This window comes from Heteronotia binoei, chromosome 7 (genome assembly GCF_032191835.1).
Source record: "Heteronotia binoei isolate CCM8104 ecotype False Entrance Well chromosome 7, APGP_CSIRO_Hbin_v1, whole genome shotgun sequence".
In the NCBI taxonomy this organism is placed as follows: domain Eukaryota; kingdom Metazoa; phylum Chordata; class Lepidosauria; order Squamata; family Gekkonidae; genus Heteronotia; species Heteronotia binoei.
Window position 1 is genome coordinate 124,585,707 of NC_083229.1, and position 17,309 is coordinate 124,603,015.

At 48.6% G+C, this 17,309-nt stretch overlaps 1 protein-coding gene across 1 annotated transcript in view; it reads left to right on the forward strand.

Annotated features, from left to right (window-relative positions):
• Nucleotides 1-696: 696 nt before the first annotated feature.
• Nucleotides 697-17,309, forward strand: part of LOC132575492 (cadherin-9-like) — a 144,198-nt gene continuing 127,585 nt past the window's right edge. The window contains exon 1 of the mRNA XM_060244295.1: nucleotides 697-1,003. Coding sequence (XP_060100278.1) covers nucleotides 773-1,003 — 231 coding nt within the window. The 5' untranslated portion in view covers nucleotides 697-772. The remainder of the gene's footprint in view (nucleotides 1,004-17,309) is intronic.

The window sequence follows — 17,309 nt, forward strand, 5'->3', positions numbered from 1 at the left end:
TTCTTTTGTGCAAAGGATAAAAGATCCCTTGCCTTCAAAGTTAGCTGACAGTTAACAGGATGCACTGGTTCAGCAAACAGCATGGCTCCATGAGTGGATAGGGTTGCCGACACTAGGTGGGATATTTCCTGGGGATTGGGGGTAGAGCCTGAGGAAGCTGGTATTTGGGGAAGGGTGGGACTTCAGCAGGGTATAATTCCATAGATCCCACCCTCCAAAGCAACTGACTCCGCTTGAGGAGAGGGCGGGATAGAAATCTTAAGTAATAAATAAATAGACTGTCTTCTCTAGGGGACTAGGAGAGCGGGCAGCCAGCCAGCCATCAGGGGCTTTGCCACACCCCCAGCAGCCCTCATTAACCCCTGGAGAAGTCCCACACCACCCTTGCTCCACTTCTTATGTGATTTTGGGCAGTGGGTGGCTTGCTGGCTTTTTGAATGTGGTGGACGGAGGCCAAGGAGAGCCCCAGTTGAGTGAGGCCTGCTTGGGCTGGCTGGATCTCTAGCAAGCCCAAGCAGGCCTCTCTCACCTGGGGCTCTCCTTTCTCGTGTCGAGTTGCTTTTGGCTGTTGAGGGGCAGCATATGCTAATGAGTTATGCTAATGAGCTCCGCCACCTATTTTTTTCTGCAAAACAACCCCTGCAATTCACCCAAACTGTTTTCCCCTATTCACAGACCCTTTGTAAGTGGAATACAGCGTTATCGGGACAGGATTCTTCCGGCTAAAACAAGAGACGCTTCGAGCCCAACGGACCTTTCGCCGAAGTTGCCAATGATGAGCACTTGCTACTGCTTGTCGTTTCTGATTTGGACGTCTGTGCTCCAAGAGGTTCACCCATCGCCATCGCCAAAGAGGACTAACGTGTATTTCCAAGCAGAACGGGGAACGGGGACGCCTAAAGAGCACGGGAAGGCATTGCATCGAACCAAGCGGGGCTGGATGTGGAACCAGTTTTTTCTACTGGAGGAGTACACCGGTCCAGACACTCAATATGTGGGCAAGGTAAGTGCTGCGATCAGAAGACCATGTGATGAGATGACAGCATTCTTGTAGAGAGCCAGTTGTGGAGAGCCAGTTTGGTGGGAGAGCCAGTTTGGTGTAGCGGTTAAGTGTGCAGACTCTTATCTGTGAGAACCGGGTTTGATTCCCCACTCCTCCACTTGCACCTGCTAGCATGGCCTTGGGTCAGCCATAGCTCTGGCAGAGGTTGTCCTTGAAAAGGCAGCTGCTGTGAGAGCCCTCTCCAGCCCCACCCACCTCACAGGGTGTCTGTTGTGGGGGAGGAAGGTAAAGGAGATTGTGAGCCGCTCTGAGACTCTTCGGAGTGAAGGGCGGGATATAAATCCAATATCATCTTCTTCTTCTTCTATGCCAGGGGTGGCCGGATATACTTAACATAAGAGCCAGATAGAATAAATGTCAGATGCTTGAGAGCGGCAAGACCTCAACATCAAATGTTTGAGAGTCGCAAGACACGAACGTCAGATATTTGAGAGCTGGAAGGAAGGAAGGAATGATTGAAACAAAGGCAGAAAGAAAGCAAATAGGTGGGTGGGGGGATGGAAGGGGAGGTTGAAAGAAAGCAACTTTAACTTTCAATGCGTTCTCCAAGCCGCTGTCTGGCTTGGCAAAGCAATTCAAAGAGAGAAATGCCTTTTCCAAGTTGGCCAACGGGGCAGCGGGGACTTTGAGAGCCATACCATATGTGTGAAAGAGCCACATTTGGCTCCTGGGTCACAGTTTGGCCACCCCTGTTGTATACATGTAATAGATTTTGGTTTCTCAGCTGCACTGAAGCAAGGCAGACCAAAGGTAGCTTTCTCATGGGAAGAAATGAGCTATTTATGTATCTCACAAATTTCTGGACTACTGCTGCGTTGGGGAAAGCGATGGTCTTCTGACACCATGCTGTATGTATAGAGGAAAACATTGATTCTGGAGTCATTGAAATGTCCTGATTCATGATTAATAGAAGATTCCCCCTACACACACACACACACACAATGGATTGAAACTATTGATGAAAAAATCAAGGTATACCTGACATCTATATCGAAGGGGAATGCTTATATCTACGAGCAGGGCTTTTTTTGTTGCAGGAACTCCTTTGCATATTAGACCACACCTCCCCCGATGTAGCCAATCCTCCAATCCCTTGCAGTAGGCCCTGTAAGAAGAGCCTTGGAAGCTCTTGGTGGATTGGCTACATCAGGGGCGTGTGGCCTAATATGCAAAGGAGTTTCTGCTACAAAAACAGCCCTGACTATTAGTATTGTTCTGGGGAGAGAGATTTTATTAAAATACACTTTTTTAAAAGATAACCACTGATTCCTCTTATTCTGCTTTAAAATAGTTTTTAGATTTATCTTTGAAGCATCATTTTTTTTTAGATTTATCTTTGAAGCAAAGTCAATGGTCCCTTTTGTAACTTCAGTTCTTGCAGTTGCAGTATGCAACACACCACAGGACGGTTGCAGGAGGATAGGTAGGTCTAGCAGGAACTCCTTCGCATATTAGGCCACACCCCCTGACATAGCCAATCCTTCTGGAGCTTACAGTAGGCCCTGTACTAAAAGGCTTGTAAGCTCTTGGAGGATTGGCTGCATCAGAGGTGTGTGGCCTAATATGCAAAGGAGTTCCTGCTACCAAAAAAGCCCTGGTGGAATACTACTATTCCTTCCTGCCATTTCTCTTTTCAAAATTCTCTTTTCCAATATGGAATTTTGGGAATTCAGAGGGAAAGGGGGTAGACAGGGCCTAAGACAACTAGAATGATTAAAGGGCTGGAGCACTTTCCCTATGAAGAAAGGTTGAAACGCTTGGGACTCTTTAGCTTGGAGAAACGTCGACTGCGGGGTGACATGATAGAGGTTTACAAGATAATGCATGGAATGGAGAAAGTAGAGAAAGTAGAGAAAGAAGTACTTTTCTCCCTTTCTCACAATACAAGAACTCGTGGGCATTCGATGAAATTGCTGAGCAGACAGGTTAAGACGGATAAAAGGAAGTACTTCTTCACCCAAAGGGTGATTAACATGTGGAATTCACTGCCACAGGAGGTGGTGGCGGCCACAAGTATAGCCACCTTCAAGATGGGTTTAGATAAAAATATGGAGCACAGGTCCATCAGTGGCTATTAGCCACAGTGTATGTGTGTATATAACATTTTTTGCCACTGTGTGACACAGAGTGTTAGACTTGATGGGCCGCTGGCCTGATCCAACATGGCTTCTCTTATGTTCTTATGTTCTTATGTTCTTTCTTAACAACGCTAGTGCCCTTACTGACTTCAGTAGAGCTTAAATGTAAAGAATGCACAAAACGACACAAAGCGAGCCCTTATGCGATCTGCGCTGTAACGAAGGGACAGACTTGTTAATGAGAAAATTGAAATAGGTTTTTAGACAGCTGCTCCTTCTGAGAGCTCCAATAACACTTACAAGAAGCCCTGCAAAGCAGGTTGGGATAGCTACTCCGTGGGTTCCAGAATAACAGATCCGGTGTCACAGAAAGGCCACAATCAAGTGGAGGTTTCAAGCTGAGATGTCCAGACTCAAACTCATCCCCTTCATCGCTGGGCGATCGATTTCACCTCCTCTGCTGGGCAGCTCTCCTCTCCCTGATCTGCATGAATATTAAAGCCCCGTTTCTCACATTTATGAACTTATCCATTTAAATAGTCCCAGGCAGGCAGCCGTGTTGGTCTGAAGCAGTAGAACAAAGCAGGAGTCGAGTGTCGCCTTTAAGACCAGCAATTTTTTATTCAGAATGTCAGCTTTCATGTGCTGGAAGCACACTTCATCTAGCGCATGCAAGTTTACATTCTGAATAAAAACTTGGTTGGTCTTCGTTGACTCTTGCTTTGTGCTAGTCCATTTAAACCAGGGGTGTCAAACTCATTTGTGGTGAGGGCCGGATCCGACATAAATGAGACCTTGTCGGGCCGATCCATGAGCATCATAAAATGTAACGCCAGGTAGCAGAGATATAAACTTCACAAAGGATGCAAACATAAGCATGTTTAAAGCATTAGCACTTGTTGGCCTTGCTTTCTTTGTATCTTGAGAGCCAGTTTGGTGTGGTGGTTCAGTGCGTGGACTCTTATCTGGGAGAACCGGGTTTGATTCCCCGTTCCTCCACTTGCACCTGCTGGAATGGCCTTGGGTCAGCCATAGCTCTGGCAGAGGTTGTCCTTGAAAGGGCAGCTGCTGTGAGAGTCCTCTCAGCCCCACCCACCTCACAGGGTGTCTGTTGTGAGGGAGGAAGATAAAGGAGATTGTGAGCCACTCTGAGTGGAGGGCAGAATATAAATCCAATGTCTTCTTCTTCTTCTCTCCTGTGTGACCCAGGGAACTTGGCAATGGAAGCTCTGTCTCTTTCCTTCTTTCTCCAAGGGACCAGGAGGGTGGGGGAGCCTCAGCCAACAGATGGAAGAGAGGCTTGGCTTAGTAGCTCTGTTGTGCAAGTGAGAGAGCCTGGCAAAGCAAGCTCTCCCTCCCTCCAAGGGAGGAGCCTCAGCCAACGGAGAAAATAGAGACTTTATTCTGTAGCTCCTATGCAATTCAGCAAGCCTGGCGAAGCAAGCTGTGATGCAGAAGAAAGCAAGAGAGAGGGAGAAGGAGTGGATGACAGACGGATGACAGAGCATGACAGATGCTCAGGGGCCTGATGGGAGCCCTCCGGGGGCCTGTTTTGGCCCATGGGCCACATGTTTGACACCCCTAATTTAAACTATCACTGATAGGGTCCAAAGTTGTGAGCTTTCTTTCCACATTGGCCTTAACGAGAGATTAGTCAAGTAGGAGCTAGAGAGCACAATGAAGGGTTGGGTCCTACCAGCTGCTGGTCGAAGGAGAAGGGTTAACCTTCCTCAAACCCCTCAGTAATCCCATTTCACAAACCTCTTTGTCAGCACAGATCTCAAGTTCCCAAGATTTATGGTGGAAAGGAAAGGTCCCCTGCGCAAGCACCGGTCGTTTCCGACTCTGGGGTGACGTTGCTTTCACAACGTTTTCACAGCAGACTTTTTATGGGGTGGTTTGGCATTGCCTTCCCCAGTCATCTACACTTTCCCCCCAGGAGAGGGTCAAAATGCACTTCATTCTTCTTCTTGCTCCACTAGAAAAAGCCAGCAGGATCTCATTTGCATGTTTTGTGAAAATCCATTCTCTCTCCATTGAGGCACATGGATAGCTCTTACTGGTTTCACACTGGACATAAAATCAAGTTCTTTTTCTCACAAGACTCCGTAGCTTAGAGGAAACATTGCATACAGCGATTTTTTCTTGCTACATAGACATGGTGTGTAGGGTTGCCAAGTCCAATTCAAGAAATATCTGGGGACTTTGGGGGTGGAGCCAGGAGACTTTGGGGATGGAGCCAGGAGACATTAGGGGTGGAGCCAAGATCAAGGCTGTGACAAGCATAATTAAACTCCAAAGGGAGTTCTGGCCATCACATTTAAAGGGACGGCACACCTTCTCAATTCCTTCCTTCCATAGGAAATAATGAAGGATAGGGGCACCTTCTTTTGGGGCTTATAGAATTGGACCCCCTGGTCCAATCTTTTTGAAACTTGGGGGGAATTTTGGGGAGAGGCACTAGATGCTATACTGAAAATTTGGTGCCTCTACCCCAAAAAACGGTCCCCCCCCACAGCCCCAGATCAATTCTCCATGGGCGTTTTCGCACTCACCTTCAGCCGGCGCGACCCCCCTCTTCACCGCGCAGGATCTGCGCGGATTTCGCACTAAATGCCGCGGAGCAGCCAGAAGAGCCGGAAACTCCCGTTGCAAAAGCCGCGCAGACGGAAACTGCTTTTTGGCGGTTTACGTTTGAGCGGCTTTTGCGCCGGGAGCTTCCGGCTCTTCCGGCTGCTCCGCGGCATTTAGTGCGAAATCTGCGCAGATCCTGCGCGGTGAAGAGGGGGGTCGCGCCGGCTGAAGGTGAGTGCGAAAATGCCCCATGATTTTCTATAGGAATAAATCTCCATAGGGAATAACAGAGTTCCCAGCAGGCATTTCCCTCCCCTCCCCCCACACAGTGGCCAAAAAAAACCCAGGTGCCATCAGGAGGTCCATCAGTGGGGCCAGGACACTAGAAGTCCTCACACTGTGGCCCCCCAGTACCAAGAATACAGATCATCACTGCCTGAGACAGAGTTCCAACAATATGCTGTGGCTAATAGCGACCGATGGACCTCTGCTCCAAATGTTTATCCAATCCTCTCTTGAAGCTGGCAATGCTTCAGGCATAGTCGTGCATGGTTAATCACTGGGGAGAGTCAAACATGAGGAAAGGGGAGAATTAAACAAGGGATGCCACTGAATTTCTCAGCAGTAGAGATTTAACACCTCTGCAAGTATGCGTAGGGATAAACAACCATTTGGTATATGTAATTAAACTTATTATATGTATGCATTTTGGATCTGTTGCATTGGCACGGCTAAGTTTATGTTCCAAATGCTTCTCTAAGAATTCATAAATGAATTGATTGCTTTGTTGCATTTAGTTTTGGAGCATTAAGTACCTGAGGTGTATATTAGACTTAGTAGAAGTGCACCGATAATTCTGAGCAGTGCGTAACATATATACTGAGGGGGTGTACCAAATCCTGTAACAGGTGGGGACAGGGGATCCCTGGGTTTGGAGGCCCTCCCCCCACTTCAGGGACATCAGAGAGTGGGGGGTGGAAATGTCTGCTGGGCACTCCATTATTCCCTATGGAAACTGATCCCCATAGGGTATAATGGAGAATTGATCCACAGGTATCTGGGGCTCAGGGGGGCTGTTTTTCTTTAAGGTAGAGTGCAGCCCCTCCATTTGTTTTGCTTTCGTTTCAAACAAGTGAGTGTGTGCGTAAAAGAGCAGTTTTTCAGATCTTGTTGTGGAGGCACCAGAGACAGTTTAAGCGTGTGTGTGAGTGGGAGAAAGAAAGCGGGGGGAGGGGAGGGAACTCTATTATTCCCTATGGAGACTTATTCTCATAGGAAATAATGAAGAATTGATCCGCAGGTATCTGGGGCTCTGGGGGGCTGTGTTTTGAAGTAGAGGTACCAAATTTGCAGCATAGCATCCAGTACATCTCCCCAAAATATGCCCCAAGTTTCAAAAAGATTAGACCAGGAGGTCCAATTCTATGAGCCCCCAAAGAAGGTGCCCCTATCCTTCATTATTTTCTATGGAGGAAAGGGATTTAAAAGATGTGCGGTCCCTTTAAATGTGATGGCCAGAACTCCCTTTGGAGTTCAATTATGCTTGTCACACCCTTGCTCCTGGCTCCGCCCCCAATGTCCTGGCTCCACCCCCAAAGTCTCCTGGCTCCATCCCCAAAGTCCCCAGATATTTCTTGAATTGGACTTGGCAACCCTATTTCAAGGACAACCTCTGCCAGAGCGCTGGCTGACCCAAGGCCATTCCAGCAGGTGCAAGAGGAGGAGTGGGGAATCAAACCCGGTTCTCCCAAATAAGAGTCCACACACTTAACCACTACACCAAACTGGCTCTGACATGCAAAGCCCTGTTGGGGACCTCTGTAGTGACGGCTAGTTAAACTTCAGCTCACCTTAGTTTAACCACACAAAATTGTGGTTTATTTTCACTTTTGGGGAGGGACGGTGGCTCAGTGGTAGAGCATCTGTTTGGGAAGCAGAAGGTCCCAGGTTCAAACCCTGGCATCTCCAAAAAAGGGTCCAGGCAAATAGGTGTGAAAAGCCTCAGCTTGAGACCCTGGAGAGCCGCTGCCAGTCTGAGAAGACAATACTGACTTTGATGGACCAAAGGTCTGATTCAGTATAAGGCAGCTTCATATGTTCACTTAGGTTGATTTGGGAATCGATGATCCATCTTGCAGAGGTTTGCCCCAAATCGGGTTGCCTCAACAAACGTTGATTGAGTTACGATTCCTCCATAGCCTGGGAGGTTTCGTTTTGGTTTTTTTAACGAAAAAACCCAGGATTAAGCTTGCATGTCTGTGTTTGTACATCACACAAAACTACAGCTAACCCTAACCGTGGTTAATGTCCCCACCAAATCCTGGCTTCAACCCCTGGTTTGATCATGGAACTAAATTAGCCCTACTCGGAGTGGCCTGCATTCATGTAATGACACTAACCACAGCTAGCTTAACAAACCCATTGTACAGGCCTTTTTTTGGTAGCAGGAACTCCTTTGCAGATTAGGCCACCCACCCCTGGTGTAGCCAGTCCTCCTGGAGCTTGCAGTAGGCCCTGGAAGAAGAGCCCTGTAAGCTCTTGGAGGATTGGCTACATCAGGGCATGTGGCCTAATATGCAAAGGAGTTCCTGCTACACCCTGCTCCCAGTGTTGTGCAGCAAAGTTTCCTATTTCCCTACCAGCTAAGGTTGCCAGATCCATCCCTCAGGTATTGGTGGGGGGTGGAGTGTAGAGTTGCCAGATCCATCTCAGGAAATTCCTCGATATTTGGGGGTGGAACTTGGGGAGGAGAGACTTCAGCGGGGTACAATGGAGTCCACCCTCCAAAGCATCCATTTTTTCCAGGGGGGGGGGCTGATTGATGTAGTCTGGAGATGAGTTGTAATCCCAGGAGATCCCCAGGTCCCTCTTGGAGACTGGCATCCAGGACCAGCCCTAGTAAGGTTGCCAAGTCCAATTCAAGAAATATCTGGAGACTTTGGGGTGGAGCCAGGAGCAAGGGTGTGACAAGTATGAATGAACTCCAAAGTGAGTTCTGGCCATCACATTTAAAAGGACCACACACCTTTTTAAACACAACTAGGGTTGCCAAGTCTAATTCAGAAAATATCCGGGGACTTTGGGGGTGGAGCCAGGAGACTTTGAGGGCGGAGCCAGACTTTCCTATTTCCGAAATAAATGCATAAAAATACGGCAGTGCAGCTCACCTGAAGAGACATCATTTCCTCATCCCCCAATAGCTGCAATTCTAGTAGATGAAAGTGGAAACACTCACAAAGCAGCCAAAAATGCACAGAGTTTGCAAGCTCACATTTTTGTGATCTCCCTGGGGCTTTACTCACAGGAACTGCTGTTCTTCAGGCTAACACAGGCAAATAAAAAGAGAGAGAGGTGGCGTTTTCCTCCATCCCATAAACAGGCTCCTATACAAAGACTCTGAAAACAATGCAAAACAAGCACAGAGACAGACACACACTATTACTGCCTCCCCTACAAAGACTTCTGAAAAGTACACTCTCACTCTCTCTCTCTCTTACTGGGTCTGGTTCCTCCACAACGACATCTGAAAATTTCAGAGGCTATGCTTCTCTCTCTCTCTCTCTCTCTCTCTCTCACACACACACACACACAAACACACACACACTTACTTGCTCTGAAATGAAAGGAAAACAAACAGAGTGACTGTTCCCAGAGGCTGCTACTGACCCTTCCCCATGAAGTACTTCCTGCTTCCTGCTCTACTTTAAAGGTGCACATACACAGACATTTTAAAACTGGACTTGTTTCTAAATCTGCAGGAGATCTAGAGCAGGGGTCCCCAGCCCCCAGGCCGTGGACCAGTACCGGCCCGTGGTCTGTTAGCAACCTGGCCATGAGTTGTATAATTATTTCATTATATATTAAAATGTAATAATAAGAAGACGACGACATTGGGTTTATATCCTGCCCTCCACTCCGAATCTCAGAGTGGCTTACAATCTCCTTTATCTTCCTCCCCCACAACAGACACCCTGTGAGGTGGGTGGGGTTGAGAGACCTCTCCCAGAAGCTGCCCTTTCAAGGACAGCTCTGCAAGAGCTGTGGCTGATCCAAGGCCATTCCAACAGCTGCAAGTGGAGGAGTGAGGAATAAAACCCAGTTCTTCCAGATAAGAGTCGGCACACTTAACCACCAAACCAAAATAAAGTGCACAATTGTATCATCCCAAAACCATCCCACCCCCCACACCAATCCGTGGAAAAATTGTCTTCCACAAAACCGGTCCCTGGTGCCAATAAGGTTGGGGACCTCTGATCTAGAGGTACTGGTGGCTGTGGGGGTGGGGCTTTCCCCTGCCGGCCAGCTGGCTGGGGACAGGGGGAAGCCTGTAAAACCAGGGGATCCCCCACTGGGGATGGGGAAGCCTACCCCCAATAGTAGCTGGGGGCACAACTCAGAAGGAGGAGGACAGCAATCCAAGTTCACTTGCTGCCTTGGGTTTAAGTAACATTTAACTTGGTCCCCACTTTCTCGCCAGCACTATCTTGGGGGAGAGGCCAAACAGGGAAGCATAACCTCTATTTTGGAGCTGCCAATCTCTAACTAAAAGGGGAATGGAAAGCCTGGAAGAGCAAATCAATACCCATAACTACCTTAGCAGCACAATCTGGCTGTCTGCTTCAAATGGTGATTTTTTTGACATCTGGAGAGATTTTATGTGCCGTCACCTCGAAAGGGGAAAGAAGTGCTGTCAACAAGTTCAGGTGTCACCGGCTCCACGTTTCCCCCCCACACACACCTTTTCCTTGCACAAACCCAGCACTTCTGATATCACTCCTGTTCACCGAAAGATTTGCTTATTCCATTCTGCTGCAAACAACAACTGCAGTGCGTTCTCAAGGGCGTGAAGTATGGCACGGAATGTCACATTGTCGCCTTCTCTGATTTGTTCTCACAACAAGCCTGTGAGGTAAATTAGGTTGGCCCAAAGGTCCCTCAACAAGCTTCCGAAGGTCACCCAACGAAGCTTCCATTTGAACATGGGTTTCCCAGAACCTAGGCTGACACTCTACCCCAGTGGTTCCCAACTTTTAGGGCACCAGGGACCGCTTTTGTGGAAGACAATTTTTCCACAGACCGGTGGGAGGGGCAGTGGGGTTTTTGCCACCCCAGGCCGCACCCCCACTCGCCCCCCCATTCCTGCTTCCCCATGGGGGTCTTTAAATGGGGGTGTGTGGGGCTGCTTCTGTTGCCTCCCCGCTAGGTAGGCGAAGGGGTAGGCGGTCAATGCTGCGCTCCCCCTTCCACCTGCCTGGGGCCCAGCAGACGAAAGAGGTGGTGTGGCCTCCCTTTGTAGGGAGGCAGCTTCTGAGCAGGGCCATATTGCCTCCTTTGTCTGCCCAGGTCCCAGGCAGGCAAAAGGGCTTGCGGGGCTACACTACCTCACTCTGAAGCAGCCTCAGACAGAGGCTGCACTGTCTCTTTCATCTGCCCAGGTCCTGAGCGGATGAAAGGGGTGGTGTGGCACCTTTGCCTTGCTCTGAGGCCTGGTTGCTAACAGGCCACAAACCGCTATCGGTCCACAGCCCGGGGGTTGGGGACCTTTACTCTACTCACAACATCAGAATGTCAGAATCCATGCAATGTCTCCGGTTATGCCTCCCTACACGCTTGATTTTTACATTTAACTGCTACTGTACTTAGGCCTTATTTTGGGCAGTAGCTCATAGGAGTGGAGCTCTGAAACCTCTAAATTCCATTGTGCTCTTACTTTCTCCTCCCCACTCTTCAAATACTGGCATCTGGGCTCCATTGTTCAACCTCCCCCTGGGAAAATTTCGCTTAAACTGAAAGATTTGATGAACTTTCTAATAGCTTTCGCACACACACACACAAATGAGAAAATAACCAAAACATAGAAAGCAGACAGATGGAAATCTTCACAAAGCCACTGTGGCCATGTAGGAGAAAGTAATTTTTAAAGTATGAAACAGCAGAAATGGACATTTTGACAGATCTTCTGAGGGAAGAGAGTTAACAGGACTTTAAAAAGATTTATGGCAACCATTCTACAAAGGGATCGAAAACTGCAAAGTGAAAGAGTGATAGAGAAATTGTCTTAGAACAGATAATTGAGATGTTAATATATATGTGTGTGTGTGTGTGTGTGTGGAATTATAGTTTAAGCTTTGTGAAAGCAGATAACCTGTTGGAGAAACAAAAACTGAAATGTAAATTTTCATAACCCCATTTACCCTCTCCCTACCTATTTCTCCTTCCCTAATCTTTCCTAGAATTGAAATATAATAAAAATTGTTAAACCGATAAAAGTATGATGGGAGTAGGGTTTTATTATGACAATTCTAATTCCAGAAGCATTTTAAGGTAGATGCTGAGCTGATGTAATTTAATACATCTTTCGGTGATGTTATGCAAATGAGTTGTTCTAGTGAACTCCAGCCCTTCTTTTTTTTTTTACAAGATGACCCCTGACTGTAGTTATCTTGTTTCTCACAATGAAATGATGGTGGCTGCCTGGGAATGTGGGGCCCCTCCCCCCTCATTCTACTCCACCATCTGGAAACGGAGGCTGGGAATAGCCTTCATATCTCAAGAGATAAGGAGATGTGCTTCTTTTGAACTGCTATGTATGAGAGGGGCTTTGGGGAGGTGGGGAGAAAGCCCACACTTCTCTGAACTGTTTAATGATGTCTTGTGATTCTTGCTTTCACTTCTCGCAAGGCCTCCATGAGGAAAAAGTCTGAACTTGCAACATATCAGTAAAGCTTCACCTATGTTTGCATAACAGAAGTCTATCTGAGTGTTACTTGGCAAAGCCTCGCAAATGAGAGATTATGCAAGTTCGACAAGGCTGCATATTCTAGAAGGGACTGCTTGCCAATTGATCAAATAAAAATTTAGGGGTGCTCAGTCTGGTGTAGTGGTTCAAAGCAGTGGACACTAATCTGGAGGTTAGATTCCCCCACTTCTCCACATGATGCCTGCTGGACAACCTTTGGCCAGTCATAGGTGTCTCAGAACTGTCTCATCCCCACCTACCTCACAAGATGTCTGCAATGGGGAGAGGAAGGCAAAGCAATTCTAAGCTGCTTTTAGACTCCTTGAGTGGGAAAACCAACTCTTCTTCTGTTCTTCGCTAGAGGGAAAGAGTAAAGTAGGCAAAAAGACTATCTCCACAGAACACCTGGTCTCCAGGAGAGCAACGACTGTAGGGATGGACACAAACCAGCTCAAAAACTAAAATCCATGACAAAGTTTGTGCAGTTCATTTTTCACAGAGTGAAGTTTGTGACAGGTCAATCAGCACAAAAACATATTCTTCTTCTGGCTTCAACTTTGCTATCCAAGAAACAGGTTAACACAGTTATCTGGAGGTTTTTTTTTTTTGTTTTTTGAGGGGGTTTTGCCTCATTTCATTTTATGTGAAGGATCCTCCCCGCTCCCTTTCCGCTCAGCTGATGTACTGATCCATATTACCATAACCTCAAGATAGACTATTGTAGCACATTGTACATCAACAGGTGCCCTTAAAATTGACTCAGAAACTTCTGTTAGTGCAAATTGTGGCCACCAAGCTTTGGACTGCAGCAGATCTGGTCACTTCAAACCTATTTTAAAACAAATTCCTTGGTGTGTATTTGTTTCTGGGTTCAACGTGAACAAGCTGGTTTCTCTTGCTGCCCTCTGCCTTTATCTGTGGTCAGTGTTATCAGCTTTGGGTTTAGAAAATACCTGGCATTTTGGGGGGTAGAACCTAGGGAGGGAGGGATTTGAGGAGGGGACGGTCCTCAGGAGCATGCAGTGCCGTACAGCCCACCCTCCAAAGCAGCCATTTCCTTCATTGTCTGGAGATCAGTCACAATAGCAGGGGATCTCCGGGTCCCACCGGAAGAATGGCAACCACAGCTGTGACCCCCATTATTGACATTCTCTCTCAGTTGTCACTTCCATTATTTAGAATGGATTACCAGAAGAGGTAAGGAAAGTCTCCTGTGTGCTGGCTTTCAGAAGATGCTGTAAGAAGGCATTAAAAGCCTCCCTGAAATGTCAGCCTGATCTATGGGTAGTTGATATGATGGGCTGCTATGCTGACGTTTCTGTTTTTATGAAGCTGGTTACTGATTGAAGCCTGTTTTATAAGTTTGCATGTTTCTGCTTTTAAGAGAAAGGAAGGATGTAAATATTTTAAATGAAAATATACTACTGCTTAGCATTTGTATTGTTATTATCAGGTCATTACCAATATAATCATATATATATATATATATATAATTCCCCTATGATGATGGGAAAATGGAGCTCTCCCATTGGCTTATGGGTACATTCCATACACTCAACAAATAACTGGCTCATCACCACCTCTGGGCTCCCATTGGCTGACTCCCCTATCCCCTGCCTACTGCAGACTTGGGAACACTGAACAAACTGTTAAAACAGTCTTACTTCTCTGCTCTACTACAGCCTCACAAAGCATTTCCTCAAAGGCCATGGTGACCAACTCTTTCCTGTCACTCCCTCCTCCCTACTGGGAAGCTGCTAACCAGAGACTGTTGCTAGACAACTAATATTACACTCAGTTGAATATAAAGGTATAGAGCCCACCCTCCATAACAGTTATTTTCTCTGGTGGTAGAGAGATCTGATGTCTGGAGTTCAGTTGTGATCCCAGGAGATCTTCAGGCTGCATGTGGAGGTTGGCTACCCTAGGCCTGAAAGCATCCTCTGGGTGACTTGATGCCACCTGACTGGCATGACTTATCTAGGCCTGGCTGCTTGCTCCTGTTCAGCAGCAGCCCCCCATGACAGCCAGTGTGACTTAGGACTTGCCAACTCCAGGTTGGGAAATTCCTGGAGATTTGAGTTGTGGAGCCTGGAGAGGGTAAGGTTTGAGGAGGGATGAGACCTCAGACAGGTACAATGCCATAGATTTTACCCTCCAAATCAGCCATTTCATCCTGGGGAACCACTGTTGCCAATTTCCACATGAGGGCTGGATATCACTCAGAATTACAACTGCTCTCCAGATGACAGAGATCAGTTCCCCTTGAGGTAGGGGGAAGTGAATGCCTTTACTTGGGTGGGTGGGAAGACTCTTGGGTGGGTGGGTGGGTTCTCAGCATGCAGGCAGGCAGGAATCCAAAGCCAGTCCAAGGTCAAAGTCCAGAAAGTCAAGCAGGAGCCAAGTCACCAATGCAAAATCACAAACCGGAATCAGAAGTCAATGTCCAAAAGCCAAAAGGTCAGGGTGCCAAGGAAATCAAACAATTCAGAATCAGGAAGGAGCGTGGATACAAGCCAGAGAATAGACTTGTTTTGACTCTGCTAGAACTCAGGGCTGAGAGATCTGAAGCATCGGCGTGCCTCATGTCTTTGCTCTGAAAGTTCTTTCCAGAGCCTGCTTTGAAGCACATTGGCCTGGAGGGGCCCTGGAGGCACGTATAGGCGCCCACGGTGCAGGAGACCTTGGCGGGTAGAGAGGTCCCCGGCTGGGCCATCTTGCACTTACAGGAGGCATTGCTGAGCCCAGGGCTCTTGGGCCTGGCTGGCCTGGATGCCTGCAGCCAAGGTCAGACGAGTCGTGGTGGCAGTAAAGACCAAGGGTGCAAAGATGAGCCCAGCTGGGATCTCCTCTGTTAGAGGCACAGCGTACTCTGGGTTTCGGAAGAGGGCATCCGCTTTCCGGTTCTGGTTCTGTGGGATGTAGGTAATCTGGAAGTCAAACTGGGAAAAGAAGAGGGACCACCGGATCTGATGCTGGGTGAGGCATCAAGCAGTTTGTAGATGCTCCAGGTTCCGGTGGTCAGTCAGGACCTGGACGGGGTGGCAGGCCCTTTCAAGGTGATGCCTCCAAACCTCGAAGGTGGTCTTGTTGGCCAGGAGTTCCTGCTCCCAGATGGTGTAGTTGCACTCTGCGGGTGACAGCTGCCGCGAGTAGTATGCACAGGGTTGTAGCAGTTGGGAGGGGTCCTCCCACTGGGATAGCACTGTGCCGAGGGCCACACTGGAGGCGTCGGTCTCTACTGTGAACAGCAGCTGCGGGTCTGGGTAACGCAGGAGCTGCTAAGTGGTGAAGCAGGTTTTAAGGGTGGTGAAGGCATGGTCTGCCTCTGGAGTCCAGTGAAATGGCTCTTTGGGCCGGAGGAGCTGGGTCAAAGGCATGGTTACGTCGGCATAGGCAGGGATGAACTGGCAGTAATAATTGGAAAAGAGACCATGCTCGTGCAGGCATTGCAGGACCTGGCGGACGTGCCCTCCATACTGGGCGGGGCTTTGGGAATAAATTAAATTGTCATCTAAATAAATGATCACAAAGCGGTCGAGCAGGTCGCGGAAGATGTCGTTCATCAGCCTTTGGAAGACAGCGGGGGCGTTGGTCAGGCCGAAGGGTATCACAAGATACTTGTACTGGCCATAGCGGGTCCCGAAAGCCGTCTTCCATTCATCTCCTGCGCAAATCCGCACCAAGTTGTACGCGCCCCGGAGGCCCAGCTTGGTATAGACCTGGTCCCCCTTAAGGCAATCCAGTAGTTCTGGGATCAGTGGCAAAGGGTAGCGGTCCTGGATGGTGATTTTGTTCAGAGCCCAATAGTCATTGCAGGGCTGGAGCTCGCCGCCTTTCTTCTTGACGAAGAGAACAGGGGCCGGATGAAACCCCGTTCCAGGTTTTTGGCGAGGAAGTCCTGCAGGTCTGCTAGTTCTGGTTCGGACATGAGGTAGAGCTGCCCCATAGGCAGGGGTGCTCCTGGTACCAAAATGATTGCTCAGTCATAAGGGGTGTGTGAAGGGAGCTGGCCAGCCCCCTTTTTCTCAGACATTGGCAAAGTCTGAGTAGACCGGGGGGAGTAGAGGACCAGCAGCCAGAGTGGCCGACCGGGCCTCGTGAGGACAAGGGTCCTTGAAGCTCAGCTTTCCCTGTGCCCAGTACACTAGGGGGTTGTGCTTTACGAGCCAGGAGAGTCCCAGAATGAGGGGAAAGCGGGGCATGCAAGCAACATCGAATTGTATTTGCTTGTGATGGTGTTAGATCTGGAGTGTGACTGGGTGGGTCTCCTGGGTCAGCGGACCAGAGCGGAGGAGGCGCCCGTCGATGGCTTTAACCAGGGTATGTAACGTAGGGTTCAGGGGACCCAACTGGGTGCCCCAAGTTGGGGGGGTCCACTCAGACTTGGGGCTGGTCTTTTACTGGCGGCAGTAGCAACTGAGAGGGACGGGCACTGCTTTGCACTTGGAGGTGGCTTTCCAGGTGGCCATCGATGCAGAGACACAGCGTGATTAGGCCTTGCAGTTTGGCCGGTTGATCTACTCATGCCAGATCATCGAGGACTTCATCAGCCAGCCCCTCCATATACTGGTCCATGAGGGCAGCCTCCTTCCAGGCCAGGTCTTGGGCCAGAAGCTTGAACTTGGTGGAGTACTGGGAAACCAAATCCCTACCCTGCTTCAGGATCTGGATCTTCCGATTGGTGGTGGCTGCTTGCTGGGGGTTAGCAAAGGCTACCGCCATATGATCCAGAAAGTCCTGGTAATCAGTCAGCAGGGGCGATGGGGCTAGAAGCAAGGGGGTGGCCCATTTAGCTGCCTGCCCCTTTAAGAGACTGACAATGAAGCATACCTTGGTCTTGTTGTTGGGGAAT